Below are 23892 nucleotides of genomic sequence, written 5' to 3' on the forward strand. Positions count from 1 at the left end.
GAGCCGAGCACGTCTGGACGCAAGAACATGTCCGTCCGAACGCTTCACACTAGAAGCTGAAAAACAGAGGGAAATATGTAGAAAACAATTTCCTAACGTTAGCTTCAGAACACGCATGTATAAATAACTGATAAAACAGTCAAATAGCATTTCAAAAATATACCAAGATATAATTGAGAGTTTAGAGTCAATAAGCACAAAAATTTCCCTGCAGATAGAAAATTTTCAATAGTAAACTTAACTCATGCAATGGGTGTGTGTGTGAAAGCTTTCTCAATAAGGTGTGAACTTCACCGATATGACTTAAAGCAACCGGATTTTCTAAATAAGAGAGAAAATCAATGTTAGATCAGTCAAAAGTCAAACCTTATTTTACTAGGGCCTAGCCACCCTTATCTGATATACTCTCCCTAAGTTGCAGTACTTTTCTTTTACTTCGTCCTTTAGTGACCGTCTATTTCCACAATGATTTCGTCACTGACTATTTCTATAGGGAAAAGAACAGATTTATAGCACAAAAGCAGTGGATCTTTTTATTTATCCATATTTATTCAGTTCTGAATGCTTTTTATCACTTGGTGCTACAACCTAGAAAGAATGCCAGAATTTATGGGTTCTAGGTTCAACTAGCGAGTTGGTCAATTTGACCATCTTAGCAAAAAAATTCCTCTCATTAGAATTTCCAGAAGCTAAAAGTCAGAGAGAAAAAAAAATGTACCTTAGGGAAGCTTTGGATAGTGCATAATTTTTCATCGCATGAGAAAAACAACTATCTAGAATTAAGATGAACAAGAAAACTTCCCAGATATCAGACATAAACTCTCAATCATATATAAGCATACTCAATTAATCCACAATGAATTGAGATATTAGGAAAAAACACATACAATATCTGAAAAGCAATTCTCAAAAAAATAAATATTCTGCATCTTCTCCCCCAAATTTTTTTTTTTGTTGAAAATAGTAAAAAAAAAAAAACAACAACAAGGACATGCTTATGGAAAAAGAAATAACATCTAGTCCCAGCATGTAAGGTAAAATCAAACTTGTCCCCAGGGAGAGAGGTTTAGAAATACAAAGTAAAAAAAGTAGCCGCCTGATGTGAACCCCGTCAAGAATAACGAGACCCAACAACGAAAGGGAACCCAAGATCGTTCTATGAACAGATTTGAATGGAAGACCTCGACCCGTTGTTTATGACAAACAAGAACCTCGGTATAAGGAAGACGCCACAAACGGTGGTGGAAACTCCGTTTGATAAGTCGAGATGAACGCCACGGGAAATCCCGATAAGTTCGAGTAGTTCTTCAAAGAACCAAAGAGAATAAAACCTCACAAGTTTTATGAATCATCAATGTCTCCTCGATTACATGGTAGGTACACCTATTTATACAAGAAAATTACTTGCGGAGAAAGTAGTTCTAATCCTAATAAGTAAACAAATCAATTCCTAGCAAGGAAAGAAAATAAGTCCTAATCTAAAAAGTGAACAAATCAAAATATACTTAAATATCTAACTTAAATAAGGCATGAAATCATTCTAAATATGGCACTCTTCATATTTCCATGCCGGTTCACCATCAATTATCTTTGTGGTCCAACATATTTCCATATAGCCCACCATCAATTATTCCGCATCAATTTGGTTTAGATTTTCTGAGATTGTTTTCTTGCCAATTCTTGGCCTTGACCGGATTCTTCTAGAACTTGAATCAATGTGACAATTCTTTGTTGGCCACGTGGATCATGCTCAATGGGCCTCCCTGAATTTGCTTGAGCCCATAACTCTTGGATGAGTCCGTTGAGCACATCCTTGAACTTCTTTGCTCGTGCTCTCGTAACCGGCCCAATTGGTACTTGAACGAGATCCTTCAAAGCGGTGCCTTGATCTCCATCACCGCCCAACGTGCTTTAATTGTTATCCCAAAATAAAATATCTGCAGAAGTTTCTTAAGACAACAAGAGAAAATATGGGGATAGAATAAATGGTTCCTCAAATAAAATGCAAGGCACGTATAGGATATGACATGATAAACTATGCAATGCAAAACATACCTGACATGCACTAGGATTTAGGAACCAAAATCCTAGGCATGGTAAGACTTCACCTCTACTAGGTGAGTCTACTCCCCTTCAAGGAGTAAATGGTCTCATCATTCCTGACCCATACTTGCTTGACTCGTGGTGGTGGTTTGCAGGTCTTGTTCATGTTGTCCATTCTTCTTAGCTGGTAGCGGTCCAACCGATGATTTAAAAATAGGAATTTGGTTTTACACTTAATCGGTTTTCACAACTATGTGGATTTTAATATTTTTAACCACTCGCAATAGTACGGGACTTTGTAGTATAGTACTAAGGAGGGTATCGTACCACAAGGATTGGAAGGTTGTTCAATTTATGAAGTACCTAAAAACGTTACCTAATTTAATTATGAAAAAGATGATTTGTTTTGTTCTAACACTAAGCTAAACAAGTAAAAATGAAAAGTCTAAGAATAAGGAAAGTGTAGGGCATCGATTTCACTCAATCCTTAAGCACATGGTATATTGTATTCCTCTCGGATTTCTTTCACAAATGCAATACGAGCGCGTAATGATTGTCAATCACACGACGACCTCAATATGAAATTACTTTAGTTAAAGACAATGATAAACCATCTATTCATACACAAGTCATTCAACTCAAATCTAGGGTTGAATAATTCATGCTTCCTAGTATGGATTATAAGGTCTATTAATAAGCATACACATTCATGGAAAAAGCATAAATCATCTTAATTCAACACATAATCTCCACCTAAACTTACACTAGAATGGAAAAACCTTTAAGCAATAATTAAACTAGAAAGAGTGTGGAGAGATATGTGTTCCCTAGCATGAGTTTATCAAATTCACATAAATTATGTCATGAGCACCATTACACAACCATCCTTAGGTTATGTAATCATCACACTTATATGGAAATCCAAGAACAACACAATCTACCCCATGGCCCTTAGAAAGAGTTCATCAACACCCTACAACTAAATTAGCTACTCATGGAGTTATGGAATTCTCTTATAGAAGAAGAAGAACCCATTACTCTAGAGGATATAAAAACTACAACCCACACTAATAAGATGTAAAAACTACTAACTTTGATTATTGAATCTACTTTAACAACTAAAAAGATACTCAAAAACAAGCTTTAAGGAAAAGAAATTCTAAGTAGAACATTAAAGAACAAGCTATGGGCTCTGGAATCTAAGGATTCCAGAATTGTTTTCAACATAAAATAACACAAAAACAAAAGGAAGAAGAAGAAAGAAGTGCTGGAAATATAAAGAAAATAGTAAGAACACTTAAATGAATTAAACTCCAACTTCACCTTACTATAAAAACGAGTTTAGACTAAATTACAGCACAAACATACCTTGAAAATAGCTCTCTGGAAAACATGAAGAAAAGAGTGCATCACTTGGATGCACAAAAACTCAAAATACAATTTATCAACTAAAACTAACTATCTATTTAACCCACACGTCCATCCTCTATTTATAGAGGATTTGGTACAACAAACTTAGCTCTAACAATCACTCTCAGCCGTACAAAATGATGGTGACAACTTCTGTTTAGAACCGCACAACTTGAGGATGAATTTGAGCCACACAAAAAGCTGCCGACATCTGAAGATCTTTCTGAAATATCCGAAGTCGATCGATCGAATTATTTTGCCTTGTAGATTTCGATCGATCGAATGTCGATCGATCGATTGTTTCAGTCAATGTAATTTCGATCGATCGAATATACTTGATCGATTTTCTTCTTCTAGGCAGGAACACTTGAACTTCACATATCTTCATTAGGCTTATCTTGTTGACTTTTTTCTTGTTTTTCAATTAAGACCTAAAAAAGAGATGAAACACTAAAACATACTAACACGTTATTTAACAACACAAACTAGGGTTTAACATATGTAAATTAAGGGGCTTTGAATGTAAACATTCAACGCTTATCACACCCCCAAACTTACATAATGCTAGTCCCTAGCATTACAATTTAAAGATTAAATTTAAACAACTAATGTAAACCCTCTTTCGCGGGAATCACGATTGCACTTAGCACATGCAATAAGCCTTTTAAACCCCTAGGCTACCCTAGTGGACGAGTGAAGTCTCGTGAAGGTTTAGCAGAAATGCTACCTACAAACATTCATGTTAACCCAAAGAATAAAGTATCTTCAAAATAATGGACTCCTATTCATGAATAATTTTAAACTACCAAACTCATCTTATACAATTTAGAGAATTCCTTTCTATTTACTCACAAATGGCTGGACAAAATATCATATGTTCAAATCGATGCACTTAGATATTAACATATAGCTATGGGGTTTCAAAGTATTTCATACATATATGTGCTTCTAATGTCTCAAATTTATTTAAATTTCTCACAAGATGGAATAACCAAGGCATAGGCAATGTTTTAATTTTATTTACAATATTAACATGGTTGTGCAATGCTTAACTCCATTAAGCGTCTAATTGACCTATGTACAAGTGTTAGGCCAGTGACTCCCAAACCAGACGGCTTTAGGGCACTAGATGTAGAACATCCCAAAGGGCTTAATAACTTAAGTCAAAAAGAACTACGAAGTCAAACTAACCATTTTTTATTTACTTACATCTTTTGACGCGAACACTCAATGCTTAATGAGGCAAGAGGTCCGGTTACTCAATGAAGCCTTTTTTTTTTTTTTTTTTTTTTTTTTTTTTTTTTTTAAAAAAAAACTCATGCCATTATAATGCCCAAGTCATCCATCCCACAAGGCATTCAAATTCAATCTAAGACACTCAAAACAACTATGTATAGTTACAACTTAAAATCATACCCCACAAGCAAAATGCCAATGTATTTCGTGATTTTCAAATTTTTCAACACATGCATTTTCATAGCCCAAGGTGAGTGAACAAATTAGAATCTCTACTTGTGTTTATGTGTTCGAAAGTTTAAATTTGCCAATGAAACGCAATTCACAATTATAAATCAACAGTATTCTAAGGAGTAATATGTACATGTTAAAACAAAAATTATGGACAAAATCTGAAAAAGTGTCTCCATACCCCAAAACTTAAAGGACACATGGTCCTCAATGTGTATATCAAAGGTAAGCACAAGATCAGGTATAAAAGAAAACCTGATTGGGGAAGGTATGGCTCATAGCATACCCCCAAACTTAGAGGGTGGGAATAGTGTAACTTGAAAAGCAAAACTAGAAACAAGAGTAGTATACAAAAGAAAGAAACAATAAAGAAATATTTCACATTCCGAACGGCAATATTAAAACAAAAATGCTGGCCGTTACATCAAAATGACATATCCAAAGTACATTGTGCAAAACATAAAATATCCCAAAAGAAAACACAATGTCTATCAAAAGAAATACATGTCATGACCAAAACAAAGCAAAGAAACATAGGTGCCCAACAACACTCATGGCGCGGCATCCGGAGGTGGTCGGAGACGTCCTAGAATCTGACGTAACATGTCCTCCATAGCACTTTGCCGAGCCAGGATCTCCGTGCGAGTCTCTCGCATCTCAGTACGCGTGTCGCGCATCTCTCCAGCTAAAACGTCCAACTGACTCTATAGTAATGAGAAATCGGTGACAGGGGACGGAACTGAAGTCTGCCCGGGAGATGACTGCTCACCCTCGTGTGTCGCCTCCGCACGTGCATCATCGACCTCCATGTCGGCTTGTGGTTCACCCAACTGTGGCATATGGGAAATACTCTGCGTCCACTGAGCTAAACCGAACACTGGAATACTCCTATCTAAGTTGGCCCGCTCCGGAAGATGAATGCCACTAGAAATGATAAGCTTGGTAATGAGGCACGGAAATGGAAGTGGTCTCTGTGCAGTGTTCCGCAGCCGCTTCTCGATCATATCTTCCCAACACTTGTACATTTGCCTCCAAATTATCTCTGGGACGTTAACCCAATATCGCTTCTCAAAAGCATAAAGAGCATGTAAAACGTCACCTATCCTCTGTGTTTTATGCCCCAATGGACATACATTTTTCTTTAAGACCGAGTCGACTAGTAATAGGTGAGGTGGCAATTGTGCTCTCTTCGCACAAGTGCGTTTAATATTGCCGTAAGCCCCTCCAAACATGTCATGAATAATGAAATGTAAATCACAATGGGGAGGGTACTCACCAAATTTACCGCGCGGGTCATCAGTTGGGCAGCCAAGCGCTCTAGCAATATCGTCAACGCTCACATACACTTGTTGCCCCAAGATGATGGAAGACAAATAGGCCGGATTGTCCGTGTCATATGTAAGATTCTGGTAGAACACACGGACAAAAGGTGGATAGAAGAAATCATCGGCGGGCTGCAAAAGTGACAACAAGTTGCACTTCCGGATTTGACGATAAGCCCATTTCACCTCTTCTTTCTCTCGGAATTCACCGACAATGTCGAAACGAGTTTCGACATTGAGCGGTTTGTGCCGCCATTCTGGTGTAACAAACTCACCAAGGTGGCCGGGACTGTCGGGGGAGAGAGGAGAGTCTTGTTCCATCAAAAAGGCTCTTTGAGGACTTTTTACAAACACGTGGTTGGCCACAAAAAATTTGCTAAGGAAGGAAAAATTTTGGACTTGGAATTGGTGGGAAATAGAGGAAAAGGGAAGAGGAAGAGATTGGAGGAAAAATTTTTGATGAAAAATGAAGAAGAAATGAGGAAATAGGGGAGTTGGGAAGAAGGAACCAAGAGGAGGAGAAGTAGGCTCTCGGTGGTTTTGAAAAAGAAAGGGAGAAAATGAGGGAGTGAGGAGGGCACTGGGCGATGTCGATCGATCGACTTATAAATTCGATCGATCGACAATTCGATCGATCTACTTATAAATTCGATCGATCGACAATTCGATCGATCTACTTATAAATTAGATCGATCGAATTCCCCAGTAAAAATAATTTATACAAGACAAAATAAACGGTGATGAAACATATGCACAACAAAACAAAAGTACCATCGAATATACTTAGGTAAATAATGTACAAGATGAAGCTCTAAGTATCAAAAGTAGATGGGATCCGTTAGATCAACGGATTCCACATCTTCGTTATGCGCAATGCCCTGAATGTAGGGTTTTAATCTCTGACCATTAACCTTAAAAAATTGGCCAGTTTTGGGATCTTTTAACTCAACCGCTCCGTGAGGGGATACAGATGTGACTATAAAGGGCCCATCCCATCTCGAACGGAGTTTACCAGGAAACAGGCTAAGTCTAGAATTGTAAAGCCATACCTTCTGATCTGGAACGAAAGTCTTCGGCCGGATGTGTTTGTCATGAAATGCTTTCGTTCTTTCCTTGTACATCCGGGCACTTTCGTAAGCATCATTGCGGAGCTCTTCAAGCTCACTCAATTGTAACCTTCTGTGGGACCCTGCAGATTTCATATCAAAATTATAGGTCTTGATTGCCCACCAAGCCTTGTGCTCTAACTCTACAGGGAGATGGCATGCCTTGCCATAAACAAGCCGATATGGCGACATGCCAATCGGTGTCTTGAAAGCTGTACGGTAGGCCCATAATGCGTCATTGAGGTGCAATGACCAATCCTTGCGATCCGGCCGAACCGTTTTCTCTAAAATTCTCTTTATCTCCCTATTAGATAATTCCACTTGGCCACTTGTCTGAGGATGGTAGGGTGTGGCAACTTTATGAGTGACAGAGTATTTGACAAGCAATGTTTTTATGAATCGATTACAAAAATGTGTTCCTCCGTCACTGATAATTGCTCGAGGCATACCAAATCTACTAAAAATATTTGTCTGAATGAACTTCACAACAACTTTATGATCATTGGTTTTGGTTGCCACAGCCTCTATCCATTTTGATACATAGTCTACCGCCACTAAAATATACTCAAATCCGAAAGACGGCGGGAAGGGTCCCATGAAGTCTATCCCCCATACATCAAAAATTTCCACAATTAGGATGGGGTTTAGAGGCATCATGTCCCTCCGGGATATTGTTCCAAGGTGTTGACATCGATCACACGCCTTACAAAACTTGAAAGAATCCTTAAACAAGGATGGCCAAAAGAATCCACTTTGCAAAACCTTCGCCGCAGTCTTTTGCGCACTAAAATGTCCTCCACATGCTAGAGTATGACAAAACATGAGGATACTATGAATTTCACCTTGCGGTACACAACGGCGAATAATCTGATCAGCACAGTACTTGAAAAGTTCAGGATCCTCCCAAAAATAGGATCGGATTTGCTTGAAAAAATGATCCTTAGCTTGCTTAGACCAATAAGAAGGGACCTTACCTGTAGCAAGATAATTAACTATGTCAGCATACCATGGTATTTCTTGAGGCGTGATCTCAAGCAGTTGCTCATCCGGAAAGGAATCATGCACTGGGAGGAGAGAGGACTCAAGAAGTATACGAGAAAGATGGTCAGCTACAACATTTTCAGATCCTTTCTTGTCCCGTATCTCTAGATCAAACTCTTGTAGTAAGAGTATCCATCGAATCAAATGGGGCTTTGTTTCCTTTTTGGCCATTAAATGCCTCAATGCGGCATGATCAAAGTATACAATCACCTTGGACCCTAAAAGATAAGAGCGGAATTTGTCCAAGGCGAAAACAACTGCTAGTAACTCCTTCTCTGTGGTGGTATAATTTGCTTGTGCTTCTAAAAGAGTCTTACTAGCATAATAAATCACGTGAGGGAGCTTGTCCACACGTTGACCTAAAACAGCACCCACTGCATAGTCGGATGCATCACACATAATCTCAAAAGGGAGAGACCAATTGGGAGTCTTCATAATCGGAGCTGAGGATAGAAGAGAGCGAAGTGTCTCGAATGCATCTAAACATGCTTCATCAAAGTTGAACGAAGTTTCCTTGGCAAGAAGATTGCACAAGGGTCGTGAAATTTTGCTAAAATCCTTGATGAAGCGACGATAAAAGCCAGCATGTCCGAGAAATGAGCGTATTTGCCTAACCGTGGTAGGTGGTGGAAGTTTAGAAATCAACTCCACTTTTGCCTTGTCTACTTCTATACCTCTTTTGGACACTATATGTCCCAGAACAATCCCTTCTTGAACCATAAAATGGCTCTTCTCCCAACTTAATATCAAATTTGTCTCCTTGCATCGTTGAAGAACGAGTGAAGGTTATGGAGACATTCATCAAATGTAGGTCCAAAAACGGAAAAATCATCCATGAACACTTCAAGAAATTTTTCTACCATATCCGAAAAGATAGACATCATACACCTTTGGAATGTTGCAGGTGCATTACATAATCCAAAGGGCATGCGTCTATAAGCAAAGGTACCAAAGGGACAGGTAAAAGTTGTTTTCTCTTGATCCTTGGGATCAACGGCCACTTGGTTATATCCCGAATAACCATCCAGGAAACAATAATAACTTTGGCCTGCAAGACGTTCTAGGATCTGATCAATAAATGGCAATGGAAAATGATCCTTCCTAGTTGTAGAGTTGAGTCTCCTATAATCGATACACACACGCCATCCAGTGGTCGTGCGTTGAGGAATTAGGTCACCAGAAGAACTCTCAACCACAGTGATACCAGACTTTTTAGGTACCACTTGTATGGGACTCACCCATGTACTATCCGAGATGGGATAAATGATACCCGCATCTAATAATTTCACCACCTCTTTCATGACTACTTCCTTCATATTAGGATTCAATCTCCTCTGTGCCTCCCTGGAGGGCTTAACATTATCCTCAAGATGAATACGATGCATGCATATGGAGGGATCAATTCCTTTCAAGTCTCCCACACTCCAACCAATTGCTTCCTTGTGTTCCTTTAGAACATCGAGTAAATTACTCTCTTGGTCATCCTGTAGGTTAGATGCAATAATAACTGGGAGAGTATCATTTATACCTAAGAAAGCATACTTAAGTGTCGCAGGAAGCTGCTTAAGCTCAAGCTTTGGTGGGGAGATCAGAGAAGGAATAGGAGGGATGCCTGACGAACTAGGTAACGGCTCCTTTGGTACTTTCCAAGGAGGAAAGTCTATTGCAGCCATATTATCAAGTAATGAATTGACTTCGCCAACATAATGCTCAATATCAAAATCCTCAAAGTCAAAGTGAGATAGACAAGCCTCCAATGGATCTTTAATCAAAAGGTGGGGGAGTGTGTCTTTAACAGTTTCTTCAATCATGTCCAATAAGAAACACTCATTAATATCTGATGGATGCTGAAAAGCATTGAAAATGTTCAACTTTACCTTCATGTTCCCAAAGGTTATCTCCATTTCTCCTGTCCTGCAATTTATGCAAGCGTTAGCCGTAGCTAAGAAAGGGCGTCCAAGGATGACTGGGATAAACCTTGCGGGGTCTGGGACAGGTTCTGTATCAAGAACAATGAAATCCACTGGGAAGTAGAACCTGTCCACTCTAATGATTACATCTTCAATTATACCACGAGGTTTCTTTACGGATCTGTCTGCAAGTTGTAAGATAATCGTCGTGGGCTTCAACTCTCCGAGTCCTAATTGCTCATAGACCGAGTAAGGTAACAAATTAACACCTGCACCTAAATCAAGGAGTGCCTTGTCAATGGTACGGTCTCCAATAATACAAGAAATAGTGGGAGCACCCGGATCCTTAACTTTGGGGGCTACAGCATGTTGTATCAAAGAACTTACTTGCTCGGTCAAAATAATTTTTTATGGACTACGCTTCCTCATCTTACGCTTTTGAGTACACAAATCTTTTAGAAACTTAGCATAAGGTGGGATCTGTCGGATAGCATCAAGAAATGGTATATTAACTTGTACCTTTTTAAAAACATCCATCATTTCTTGATATCTTTCTCCTTGCTTCACAGCAATAGGAGGCTCCTTGAGACGTTCAGGGAATGGAGCTCTAGGCTCATAAGGTATCTCAGGAGTGGTTTTCAACTTATCTTTTGGATTCTCAAGGGGTATCTTTGGATTTGATCGGGATTCACCTTCTTCAGTGTCTTTCTGCCTGACCTGATTATCGACTGTCCTTCCACTCCTCAAAGTTGTAACCGCTTGGACTTGCTCATGGGTGGTGCTGTCGGAAGCACTCCCATCGACCATGTATTGTCCCTTAGGGTTGGCTATTGGTTAGGAGGGAAGTTTCCCTTCTTTTCTCTGATTAAATGCATTTGCCAGCTGTCCAACTTGACCTTCTAACTTGGCAATCGACTGGGAATGAGAATTCAGCAATTGAGTATTTGCTTCCAAGTTGCCAAGTGCAGTTAAAACCTTATCCTCAAAAGCAGAATTTCTTGGAGGAGCAGCTGACTGATACTGATGGAGTCGATAATTGGGATTATAGGATTGATTAGGAGGCAAAGGGTGTGCCTGATTATGCACTCCTATAGTCGGTCCCTGATTCCCTGGAGCTCGCCAAGAGAAATTTGGATGATTTCTCCATCCTGGGTTATACGAATGAGAATATGGATCATTAACCGGTCTGGAGATGGCTGCATTTACTTGCTCATGAGGAACTTCAGAGAATTGTCCTAAGACGGAGCAATCTTTCGCCTGATGCGATGGATTAGAGCAAAATGAGCAAACTTCCTGTGGAGGTGGAATGTGAGAAACAGTTGTAGGTGCAAAACCAGCAGCCATAATCTGATCTAATTTTCTTGATAAGGCATCTACCTTAGTAGTCACATCTAAGGAATGGCTTACTCCGAAAATTGTCTCACTTCTTTGGTTCTTAGATGCAGGTGCCCTACGACCAGATGATGAATGGTGTAAAGAATTTTCAGCTAAGTTTTCAAACAGAATCCACGCATCATCTTCACTTTTAAGCATAAACGTACCCCCACAGGAGGCATCTACCATTTGTCTATGAGGCTCTGTCAAGCCATCATAGAAACACTGAATAAGCTGCCACTTGGGAACAGCATGATGTGGACACCTCCGTAGAAGGTCCTTCATCCTATCCCAAGTTTCATGAAAAGGTTCCCCCTCTATTTGTGAAAAACCGGTTATGGCTTTCCGTATTTGGTTTGTTTTCCCTATGGTAAAGTACTTCTTAAGGAACTCGTGTTGCATCTGAGCCCAAGAAGTGATAGAGTTAGTCTCTAGGGAATTCAACCAATATTTCGCTCTATCTTTTAAAGAAAATGGAAACAAACGTATACGCAAAGCATCTTCAGAAATGTTCTGTAATCTCATAGTTAAACAAGTCTCAAGGAATTCATCAAGATGCTTATAGGGGTCCTCGTTATCAAGCCCATAAAAAGATGGGAGCATTTGAATAATGCTGGGCTTAATTTCATAATGAGCTGCCGTAATGTCCGGCAGCTGAAGGCTTGAAGAAGGGGTGTATGTAGTGGGAACATAATGATTCCTCAACAACACGGGCTTTTGTTCTTCAGCCATAGGTGTTTTCGAGCGGGCTTTTCGACGTGAGTTCCTTTCGGATCTACGACGTCTAGGAATCCGCTCTAGGTCTAGGTCGTATGGAATAATAGGCAATAATAGCGACCGTCGACCGAACATAAACTAACAAAAATAAAACAATATATACGACACAAGGACTTAGAAAAAATACTGGTTTCAGCAGAGTTCCAGTTGATGCAGTAGTCTCTGTTGCTCCACCAAAGTCGCTCGATCTACTTCAAAATGGATCGATCGATTTGTTGATCGATCGACTTATGTGTCGCACGATCGAATTTTCTCTGCAAAAGAACAAACTCTACCGAATCCTAAAAGAGTGATATTTGTACAAAAACATGAAATATTGACAAAAATAGAAAATAAAATTAGTTTCTGCCTTGAAACAGCTGCTGAGATGTCACTGAGATAGGTCGATCGATCGAAGATAAATGCGATCGATCGATATTGTCGATCGATCGAAAACTATTGAGATCGATCGATTGTTAGATCGATCGATTCTTTTGGTTTAAAAAATAGATCGATCGAATGTACTTCTGCAGAAAACAGAATTGTGCAGAAACAGAACCAAATCAGTGTCCAAACCCAAAAACAGTTTAAAACAGAACCGAAACCGCTTATGCACAGAATATACAATATGCACAGAATTAAACTAGATAAAATCCTAAACACTTCACAAACAACCGTTTGCAATCCCCGGCAACGGCGCCAAAAATTGGTAGCGGTCCAACCGATGATTTAAAAATAGGAATTTGGTTTTACACTTAATCGGTTTTCACAACTACGTGGATTTTAATATTTTTAACCACTCGCAATAGTACGGGACTTTGTAGTATAGTACTAAGGAGGGTATCGTACCACAAGGATTGGAAGGTTGTTCAATTTATGAAGTACCTAAAAACGTTACCTAATTTAATTATGAAAAAGATGATTTGTTTTGTTCTAACACTAAGCTAAACAAGTAAAAATGAAAAGTCTAAGAATAAGGAAAGTGTAGGGCATTGATTTCACTCAATCCTTAAGCACATGGTATATTGTATTCCTCTCGAATTTCTTTCACAAATGAAATACGAGCGCGTAATGATTGTCAATCACACGACGACCTCAATATGAAATTACTTTAGTTAAAGACAATGATAAACCATCTATTCATACACAAGTCATTCAACTCAAATCTAGGGTTGAATAATTCATGCTTCCTAGTATGGATTATAAGGTCTATTAATAAGCATACACATTCATGGAAAAAGCATAAATCATCTTAGTTCAACACATAATCTCCACCTAAACTTACACTAGAATGGAAAAACCTTTAAGCAATAATTAAACTAGAAAGAGTGTGGAGAGATATGTGTTCCCTAGCATGAGTTTATCAAATTCACATAAATTATGTCATGAGCACCATTACACAACCATCCTTAGGTTATTTAATCATCACACTTATATGGAAATCCAAGAACAACACAATCTACCCCATGGCCCTTAGAAAGAGTTCATCAACACCCTACAACTAAATTAGCTACTCATGGAGTTATGGAATTCTCTTATAGAAGAAGAAGAACCCATTACTCTAGAGGATATAAAAACTACAACCCACACTAATAAGATGTAAAAACTACTAACTTTGATTATTGAATCTACTTTAACAACTAAAAAGATACTCAAAAACAAGCTTTAAGGAAAAGAAATTCTAAGTAGAACATTAAAGAACAAGCTATGGGCTCTGGAATCTAAGGATTCTAGAATTGTTTTCAACATAAAATAACACAAAAACAATAGGAAGAAGAAGAAAGAAGTGCTGGAAATATAAAGAAAATAGTAAGAACACTTAAATGAATTAAACTCCAACTTCACCTTACTATAAAAACGAGTTTAGACTAAATTACAGCACAAACATACCTTGAAAATAGCTCTCTGGAAAACATGAAGAAAAGAGTGCATCACTTGGATGCACAAAAACTCAAAATACAATTTATCAACTAAAACTAACTATCTATTTAACCCACACGTCCATCCTCTATTTATAGAGGATTTGGTACAACAAACTTAGCTCTAACAATCACTCTCAGCCGTACAAAATGATGGTGACAACTTCTGTTTAGAACCGCACAACTTGAGGATGAATTTGAGCCACACAAAAAGCTGCCGACATCTGAAGATCTTTCTGAAATATCCGAAGTCGATCGATCGAATTATTTTGCCTTGTAGATTTCGATCGATCGATTGTTTCAGTCAATGTAATTTCGATCGATCGAATATACTTGATCGATTTTCTTCTTCTAGGCAGGAACACTTGAACTTCACATATCTTCATTAGGCTTATCTTGTTGACTTTTTTCTTGTTTTTCAATTAAGACCTAAAAAAGAGATGAAACACTAAAACATACTAACACGTTATTTAACAACACAAACTAGGGTTTAACATATGTAAATTAAGGGGCTTTGAATGTAAACATTCAACGCTTATCATTAGCATACATTGCATTAGGCTCAGTAACCCTTCATAGCCATGGTTGCTCATGGGCTTCTGTAGCTTTCTCTTGTAGCGCCTTGAATTGTTCTTCTTTGATTTGCCACTCTGATTGGCAGGAACCAACTTAGCTGTCGCTGCTGATGCCGTGGAGCCTGGAATGTAGTTAGGGGTAGAGTGCCTGATTTAGCTTTTGTGGGCAGCTCCTTTTGAACCTTCGACTTCTGAGCCTGAAGATGTGGACATTTGGGTCAGATGTGACCGGTGATGCCGAAGTGATGATAGGTGGGCAGGCTTCTTTTGTTGGAATGCTGCTTGACTTTCTCTGCAGAAATATGGTTAGCATTCTTACAAACAATATTGCCCTTACCTTTTATATGTCTCCTATGCAGGGACATATTTTGATGAGGAAGAATCTTCTACTTCACTTTTCCTTAGAGCATCCTGCTTAATCCAAGGCCTGAGGGATTTCAACAAATAACAATTTGGCCTAATATGACCAATCTTCCCACAATTATGACACTTAGGAATAAACTTACCTTGTATTCCTGATTCCTTGGAGTTAGGCATCACATGATTAGTTAAGCAAGATTTATCTAAACAAGCTGTATCTTCTATCACGGGCATAATATCAATAGAATCTAATTCAGAATCAGAAGCATGTGAAGTAGAAGTACCTAAATCATTAACAATTAAATCAGGCTTGTTAGAAATATCTATATGAATACAAAGCATGCTTTTCAAATTATTACTAGAGAATTTTTCCAAGAGATCCTCTGATTCTTTTAATTTATTCTCTAGTGCATCAACTGTATCAAAAAGCATAGTATTCTCAGATTTCAAAGAGTCAATCAAAACATGTAATTCAGATAATTGAAAAATCAAAGACTCCTTTTATTGCCTAATCTTCTTGAGTTCTCTATTGGATTTCTTAAAGAGTTTACCTATCAAAAGGGTATCTTTAGAGAAATCATAAAAATCATCTTCAGAGAACTCAGGAAGATTTATGTTAGAAGAAGTCATGGATCACATTCAAGAAATAAATCTAAAACACAAGTGTAACCTGCTCTGATACCAATTGAAAATAATTTATTGACTTCTAATTTAAACCAAGTGTGTGTGTTTGTGTGCAAACAAATATCTTAAATGCGGAATTTAAATGAGACAAGATATTTGTTACGAAGTGGAAACTCTATGAAGAGAAAAAACCACTCTAGGGCAGCCAAACCCAGGAAATCCACTATCCAAAAACAAAGCTAGTTACAAGACACTCGTACTCACATAACCCTATGCAGTAGTCATACCTTTAACTCTGACGTGTAACCCAACACGAACGCTTTCCAACCAGATCTTCCACCTGAAGGGGTTTTTGATAGATTTCTTTACCCTAGGGCCGACCCCTAAGATAGACTTCACACGAACACTTGAGCACACACCGGCAATGGCTCGAGATCTAGTGGATCTTCGATTCTCCCTAAACACCCTCTCAAAGCACTATGGAATTCACTATCGAAGTTTGTACTAAACGCTAGCCTAGAGCCCCTATTTATAGGCTTCAAGAGACCTAAAAAACTACTGAGATTCTAACTCTAGCTGGCGAGCATCTAGACGGAAGTTAGCCACGTCCAGACGGTTTTTTGCAATATCCTTTCAAAAACAGCGTAATTATATCTTTATCGGGTTCATGTCCGGATGGCTTGACCGAGCGTCCGGATGGTCTTCGCTAAAATCCTTTCTGTGTTCGAACGGAACTCTGGAATATTTTGAACTACTGGACATCGTCCGGACATGTTGCCACGTCGTCCGGATGGCTTGCAGAGACTTCCCAAACAGTGTCGACTTCTGAAATCAAACTCCTTGTTGAATACTGATTGACCTATCGTTCGGACGGTGTTGGTCTGGCGTCCGGACGTCTTCAATGTTTATTTGTAAGACACTACGAGGCGTCCGGATGCCTTCAAAGGCACGTCCGGGCGGTTGCACAGGAACCGGCTGTTTTGTCTTGGATTTTGCAAGGACTCTTCATGGACATTTTGTAGAAGCTTGTGATCAGTTATAGTCTTTGATTTGATCATTGTCTGGATACATAAAGATTCTAAATTGAAAACTGACTATCCTGTTAAAATGCAACCATTACATAAAGTGTTTTTGTTTTATCCAGAATGTAGCCAATAAAAATACTAACACTATCTGTAGGGAAATTTGTGCTTATTGAATACTTAACTCTCAATTATATCTTTGCATATTTTTGAATTGCTATTTGATTGTCTTACCAGTAATTTATACATGTGCGTCTTGAAGCTAACTTGAGGGAAAATATTTTTTTTTGCAAATTTTCCTCTAGTTTCGGATTTTCAGTGTGGAGCGTTCAGATGGACCTATTCTTGTGTCCGAACACACGCGGTCTTGCCAATTGTTGATCTGGCAGTAGCCGTCCGGACGGTTAAGTGACACGTCCAAACGGGATCCCTACAGGTTTAAGATTTGCATCTCTTTCTCTGCCATCCGCACATCATTGCATTTTTCTTTCCTATTTCTACCATGTTGTGTGTGTTTTTCTCGCGGATTTCTCCTGAGATTGGCATTCTCTACACATCTCTTCTCATTCCATGATCTTCTCTGTGTCTTCCTTTGTTCTTTTAAAGTTTTTGTGCTTTTTAGAATATTGGAATATTTGCTGATTGGGTTATTTTCTTGAGATACTGTGTATGAAAATCCTATTCTGTCTGTGTGCTGGGTTAATCTTGAAATACCACATTGTTTTAAGAACTAATAGAATCTAATTTTTCTTGGTGGTGGTATTTTTGGAGATATTTCTGTTTAATTTTGGTTCAGGAATATGTCATCCAGCGGTTCCCAGCACAGTGTCCGACAGATGGATCATTTGAAAAATTAATTTTGTTTGAAGTAATTTGTCAAATTTCCAAAGGTCTCAAGATTTAGATGAGTTCTTCTCCAAATCTGCACCAGTTAGAGGTTTAGTGGTGAATCTTCTCATTCATCTTGTAAACCAGTTGCCTAGAGGATCTCAATTTGTAGATGATCAGTTTCAGGCTTTGCCGACTCAAGTGACTAAAGGTTTTCAGTCTATGGTCCCTAGCACTTGATTCAGTGATCAGCAAGATTTGGTCATTTGAGGATTTTTGTTCCTCCCTCTATCAGTTGTTTTACAAACTTCTGATTATTTGGATTTTCTACAGTTTTCTTTTTCCTGTGTTTGGACTTTCGAACTGTATTTTTGGGATATTATATACTTTGTTTACCCTTGTCCTGTTAAGACATCTAGGGGGAGTATTTTATAACTGTAGTTTTTCTATATTCTGTTTACCTTTTGTCCTTTTGAGACAAAAAGGGAGAGTATTTTTAGTTTTAGATCGGGTATGTATTTTTAATCGGTCAAGTAATTCTTGTCCCAAAATGGCCAAGGGGGAGTTTGTTAGTTTTTGATTGGCTGCATTCTATTGACAAAATCACTATCATGTAATGTTGTTGCTTTAATAGGGATGCTGTATAATTCAGAGTCTTCAAATATTCATGGTCTTCATATATTCAGAGTTTATTTCTCTGATATGGAAAGAGCCTTATTATGACAAGTTGTAGTGTCACATGCTTCAAGAAGGCTATTTTAGAAATTCCAGGAAGATTATGTGCAGATTCTAACTCAGAAAAGCCGGATCCTTTGTTTCCATCCTGACGGCCCAGTAAAGCATCCGGACGCTCATCAGTAAGCAACATTCATCCGCACGACGTGGCAATACCATCTGGACGCCCATCAGTGTTGAGAAGCTTCGAACAGTTCAAGGTTTGTTATTTTTTGTGTTGGCTGCATTTTGTTGGACAAAATCACTTCTATGTAATGTTGTTGATTTCACAGGGATGCCGTATCAGTTCAGAGTCTTCAAATATTTAGAGTATATTTTTCCAATATGGAAAGGGCCTTATTATGACAAGATTAGTGTCACAAGCATCAAGAAGGAATTTCTAGACTCTAAGGAGACTCTGCAAAGTCTACAGCTCAGCAAAAGACGGATCCTGCGTTTATCGTCTGAACAGCCTAGTGAAACGCCTGGACACTCATCAGTCAGTAACATAAACAATGAGCATTTAATCAGGGGTTTAGTCAGTTTTTAGAAGTCTTCTTCAGATATATGTTTCTAGAAGATTCTATGTGGATTTTAAGACAGTGTAGTCAGATCCTTTGCATCCGTCTGGACGACGTGGTATTTCGTCCAGACGCTCATCAGTTAAGCAACATCCGTCCGGACAATGTGATATACCATCCGGATGCTCAACTGTCCAAGCATCATCCGTCTGGACGACGAGAACTTTCCGTCCAGACCTTCCTCTGTGTCGTGAAGCTTCGAACTGCTCTAACTTGCATCCGTTCGGACGTTTCAGCAGCACATCCGGATGACACTCAGTGTTGACCAGCTATTGGATTTCCTTCCAAAACACAGATATGGGAAGATCGCTGGAATTGTCCGGAAGATGTGGATTCCCGTCCGGACACGCTCATCCATAAGGCAACTTGCACATTCAAAATTTAGACGTCCGGACAACAGCCTTTATGGTCCGAACAAACGAGCTACTTATATGGAAATTACGTGCTTCTGATCAACCATCCGGACGACCATTCCCTTGTTCTGGATGCGCGAAGCCTTGATATTGAAATTGCGTACAGCTGAAGTGCGACCGTCTGGACGACAGGGCAACACCGTCCGAACACGGCTCAAATCAGGAAAGAATTTCAGCGAAATTTTTGGAAAGCTGATCGCATAGTTGTCCATCCAGACGCCTTATGTCCACCGTTCGGACGATGCCTAGTTTTATCAAGCCAGACGCTCATTTGAACCTGTAGCCTATAAATAGAGGTCCCTAGGCTTCAGAACTGCAAGAATTCAGTATTGAATTCTGTAGAGCTTAGAGAGTTATATTTTAGAGTTACTGTGCTGATCTGCTCACTCTCAAGCCGTTGCCAAGTGCTGTTGCTGTGCTGAAACTGAAGTCTATCTTAGGGGTTGACTCTAAGGTAAAGGATTCCATTGAAGACCCCTTCAAGTAGGAGACTTGGTTGGGAGGCGTTCGTGTTGGGTTACACATTAGAGTTCAAGGTACGACCACTGCATAAGGGTATATGAGTGCTACTGCTTTGTAACTAGCTTTGTCTTTTGAATAGTGGATATCCAGGGTTTGGCTGCCTCGGAGTGGTTTTTCTCTTAACTGAGTTTCCACTTCGTCAACAAAATATCTGTCTCCTTTAATTCTGCATTTTGATATTTTGTTGCACTCTATTGCACACACTTGATAAATTAGAAGTACAATAATTTTCAAGGTTTGATATGTTCGGACATCTTGGCTACACGTCTAGATGCTCTTCAGGAAGATTCCAGTGTTTCAGTGCATCCGTCTGGACGATGTGGCAATATCATCCGGACTCTAGTCAGAGTTTGAGGAGAATTAGGTTTTCCTTCACAGACACGGATATGGGAAGATAGCTGCATACGTCTGGACGATAGGTCTACACCGTCCGAATGCCATCCTTGATAAGGCAAGATGTGGAGAAGAATTGCAACCGTCCGGACGTCAGGGTAACATCGTCCAGATGCCAATCCTTATTATGGAAATTACGTGCAGCAGAGGTACAACCGTCTGAACGCTAGGGCAACACCGTCCGGACGCAACCTTATTCAGGGAAGATTTTCAGCACTTTATGGAAAGTTGGTTACACAGTTCACCGTCTAGACAACCTCAGCTTGCGTCTGGATGCCGCCTAGAGAAGTCAAAGACAAACTCGATTTAGGTCTATTCTTAGCCTATAAATAGAGGCCTCTGGACATGTAATTTGTATGAATTTAGTATTGAATTCTTCTGTACTTAGAGATGGTGTTTAGGTAGAAATTATGAACATCTGCTAGCTCTCTAAGGGTTGTCCAGTGTGTGATATGCTCGTGTGAACTCTATCTTAGGGAGGAGCCCTAAGGTAAAGGAATCCATAGAAGACCCCTTCAAGTAGGAGACTTGGTTGGGAGGCGTTCACATTGGGTTGCGTGTTAGAGTGCAAGATACGATCGCTACATTGGGTATGTGAGTATTACTGTCTTTGTACTAGCTTTGTCTTCTAATAGTGGATTTCTTTGGTTTGGCTTCCTCGGAATGGTTTTTCTCTTCATTGAGTTTCCACTTCGTTAACAAAATATCTGTCTTATTTAAACTCCGCACTTTTGATATTTTGTTACATGTTGCACACACACGGGGTTAAATTAGAAGTCTCTTTATTTTTCACATATGCAGGCTATGCAGTGCTTAGCTCCCTTAAGCTTTCTAATTGACTCATGTATTGAGCATTAAGCCAATGACTCCCAAACCAGACGGTTTTAGGGCATTAGGTGTTAAGACACCTCGAAGGACTTACTAACTTGAGTAAAAAAGGTTATGAAGCTAAACTAGCCATGTTATCAATCAATGCAAACTTCCACCTTTTGACGCGTAAACTCAATGCTTAATGACACCCGGTTAATCAGTGAAAAGCTCAAAGCTCAAAGTTATCAATATTATTCTCTCTCTCTCTCTCTCTCTCTCTCTCTCTTTTAAATTTTTTTTATGCAAAGGTTATTCCTCTAATAAGTTACCAAGTTGCATCCAAGATATTGATGTGGTCTTTTGTTTACCAAAATATATCAATAATAAATAACCACTCGCAATAGGACGAATCCTTGTAGGATAAGGCTATAGAGAGGGTGTCGAACCTCAAGGACTGCAGGGGTATTGCTATCAAGTTTGTAAAGATTAAAAATAACTAAAAAAAAGATTGTTGAATTTGTAATTACTAAAGTGCATAAAATAAACGTAAAAGAGAATTGAAATATAAGAGAGAGAGAGAGAGTAGAGTATTGACTTCACCGCTATCCTCACATCAATGGTTAATCATATTTAATTAGAGAAATTCATTCTATGCATGCTATAAATAAACAAGAAGTTACCATATTAAAGAATAAGTATAATCCATCTTCGGTTGGCACGGACCGTCCACCTAACCACGAAGATGCGGTACGACCCGTCTTCCCTAGGCATGGGTTAGCTACGTCTTTAATAGGATACATATGATCAATGGAGAAGTATAAACCATCTTCGGTTCATACGAATCGTCTACCTAAATTATACTAAACTAGGGTGTAGTACGATTCGTCTTCCCTAGGCATGGCCTATCTAATCCTCTTGATCATATGTCAATTAAACCCGTTGTATAATCATCATTCTCATAATCACAGAAAATAAGAATGATTTGAGTTCAATAAAGGTAAAAAGCTTTCTAAGACAAGAGAAGAATTCTACCAATATTGATTATGAATTGAAGAACAATTGCATTAAAAGATGAAGAATAATATCAAATTGTAGCAATTCTCATAATTATACAACCAACATGCATAAACTAAAATTCTCTAAATTAAAATACAATCAAACCATTGTGCTTGGATATGGCTACATCAATACCCTACAAAGGTTTTTAGCCGCTCATGACGTTGCTGCAATGGCCTTTTGCCATGATTACTTCTCTTCAACTCTTCAAGCCTTCAAGAAGTTTTTCTCTAAATTTGCTCTAGGTAGCAATGTGTCTTTCTTCAATGTTTAAAGGCCTATTTATAGAGATTAGGAGAAGCCTAGAAGCTCTTGGAATTCCAGAAAAATCGTCTCTTGAGTCTTCTTGTCCAAGTAGGAGATTGAAACTTCAATCCAAGTAGGAAAATGATTCCAAATTCGTCCAGAATTGCGGTCTTTTATTGCGGAGCAATTTTGGCATAGAAAACTTCCGAATTTAGGAAAACCTATTTCTGACATATTTGTTTAATTTTTTATTATATTTCGAACTCCACCAATTTCATTGCAATATGATATCTGAGTCAAAAGTTATGATCAAAACATTGAGACATGTGCAGAATCCAAATTTGAATCCAATTTGATTTTGACTCTTAAAGGAGAAATTCCGATTTAATCATTCTCTTGATTTGATTAAAATTAACCACATCATATAGGTATTCTATTATGATTGGCTAAGCTTAAACATATCTTCTAGGTCTTCCCAAAATCAATGGAATTAATTGCATCTTTATTTAAAACCTGAAAACAATAAAACAACACAAAATCAAACAAAATAACAATGCTAAGGAATTAACATATATAAGTTAAGGGGCTTGAATGTGCAACATTCGACGCTTATCAGATATTGATAACAGACATAACTGATTTCAAATTGAAAACCCCACGGACTACGTCCTACTGTCCTTGTGAGAGTCAAATTGAAACAAGTAATATCTCATGCTGCCAAAGAAAGTAACAAAACTCTTAATTCCCTAGTCAAGTGATCACGAGTTCATCATGTTAAGCTTACTAATGAAATACAAATCAGAATTAAAAATCAACAGCTTGCTAAAGAATAACATAGAAAATATTGGATAGTGTTTCGCTCTTCCATACCCCCAAACATGAATCACACACTCTCCCTAATGTGTGTATAGAATTGAACATAATAGTAAGAGGATAGGAATACCTGAATGAGTACATGTGGGGCATATCATACCCCCAAACTTGATTGCAAAAACACATGTCCTGAAAAAGAGAGTGATACTTTAAAACCAAATACTAGTAAAGTGCAACACATTGTTGTAAAAATATTAATCAAGAATGAAACAACAATGGAGAAGATAAACCTGGAAGGAGATCATGTACCCTGGCCTGATGGAGGACTCAAGCGCATAAGGCTTGTGCTCGAACCTATGAATTGATTCATTTAGTCAAAATATGTGGGATCCACCAAGCCAACGGAATCCACATCCTTGATGCGCTCAACATTCTCTAACCCTTAAGTTTAAATTTGAAGCACCAATCTTTTCTACTCTTGGACCAAAGAGAATAAGTTTTACCTATAGAAAGGTGATTCCGAATGTCCGCATTTTGAGGTAGATCCCTCTAAATATTCTCAAACAGTTTCTCATCCGGAAGGAAAT

The 23892-nt window shown here is 38.6% G+C and overlaps 1 protein-coding gene across 1 annotated transcript; it reads right to left on the reverse strand.

The window, feature by feature from the left end:
* Nucleotides 1-11133: 11133 nt before the first annotated feature.
* LOC133873272 (uncharacterized) lies at nt 11134-12405 on the reverse strand. The gene is made up of 2 exons (XM_062310995.1): nt 12159-12405; nt 11134-12038 (listed from the first exon to the last, which is right to left on the reverse strand). The coding sequence occupies exons 1-2, from the start codon at nt 12403-12405 to the stop codon at nt 11134-11136; spliced, it is 1152 nt and encodes a 383-aa protein (XP_062166979.1).
* Nucleotides 12406-23892: the final 11487 nt, after the last annotated feature.

Source organism: Alnus glutinosa, chromosome 7, assembly GCF_958979055.1.
Source record: "Alnus glutinosa chromosome 7, dhAlnGlut1.1, whole genome shotgun sequence".
NCBI classification, from domain to species: domain Eukaryota; kingdom Viridiplantae; phylum Streptophyta; class Magnoliopsida; order Fagales; family Betulaceae; genus Alnus; species Alnus glutinosa.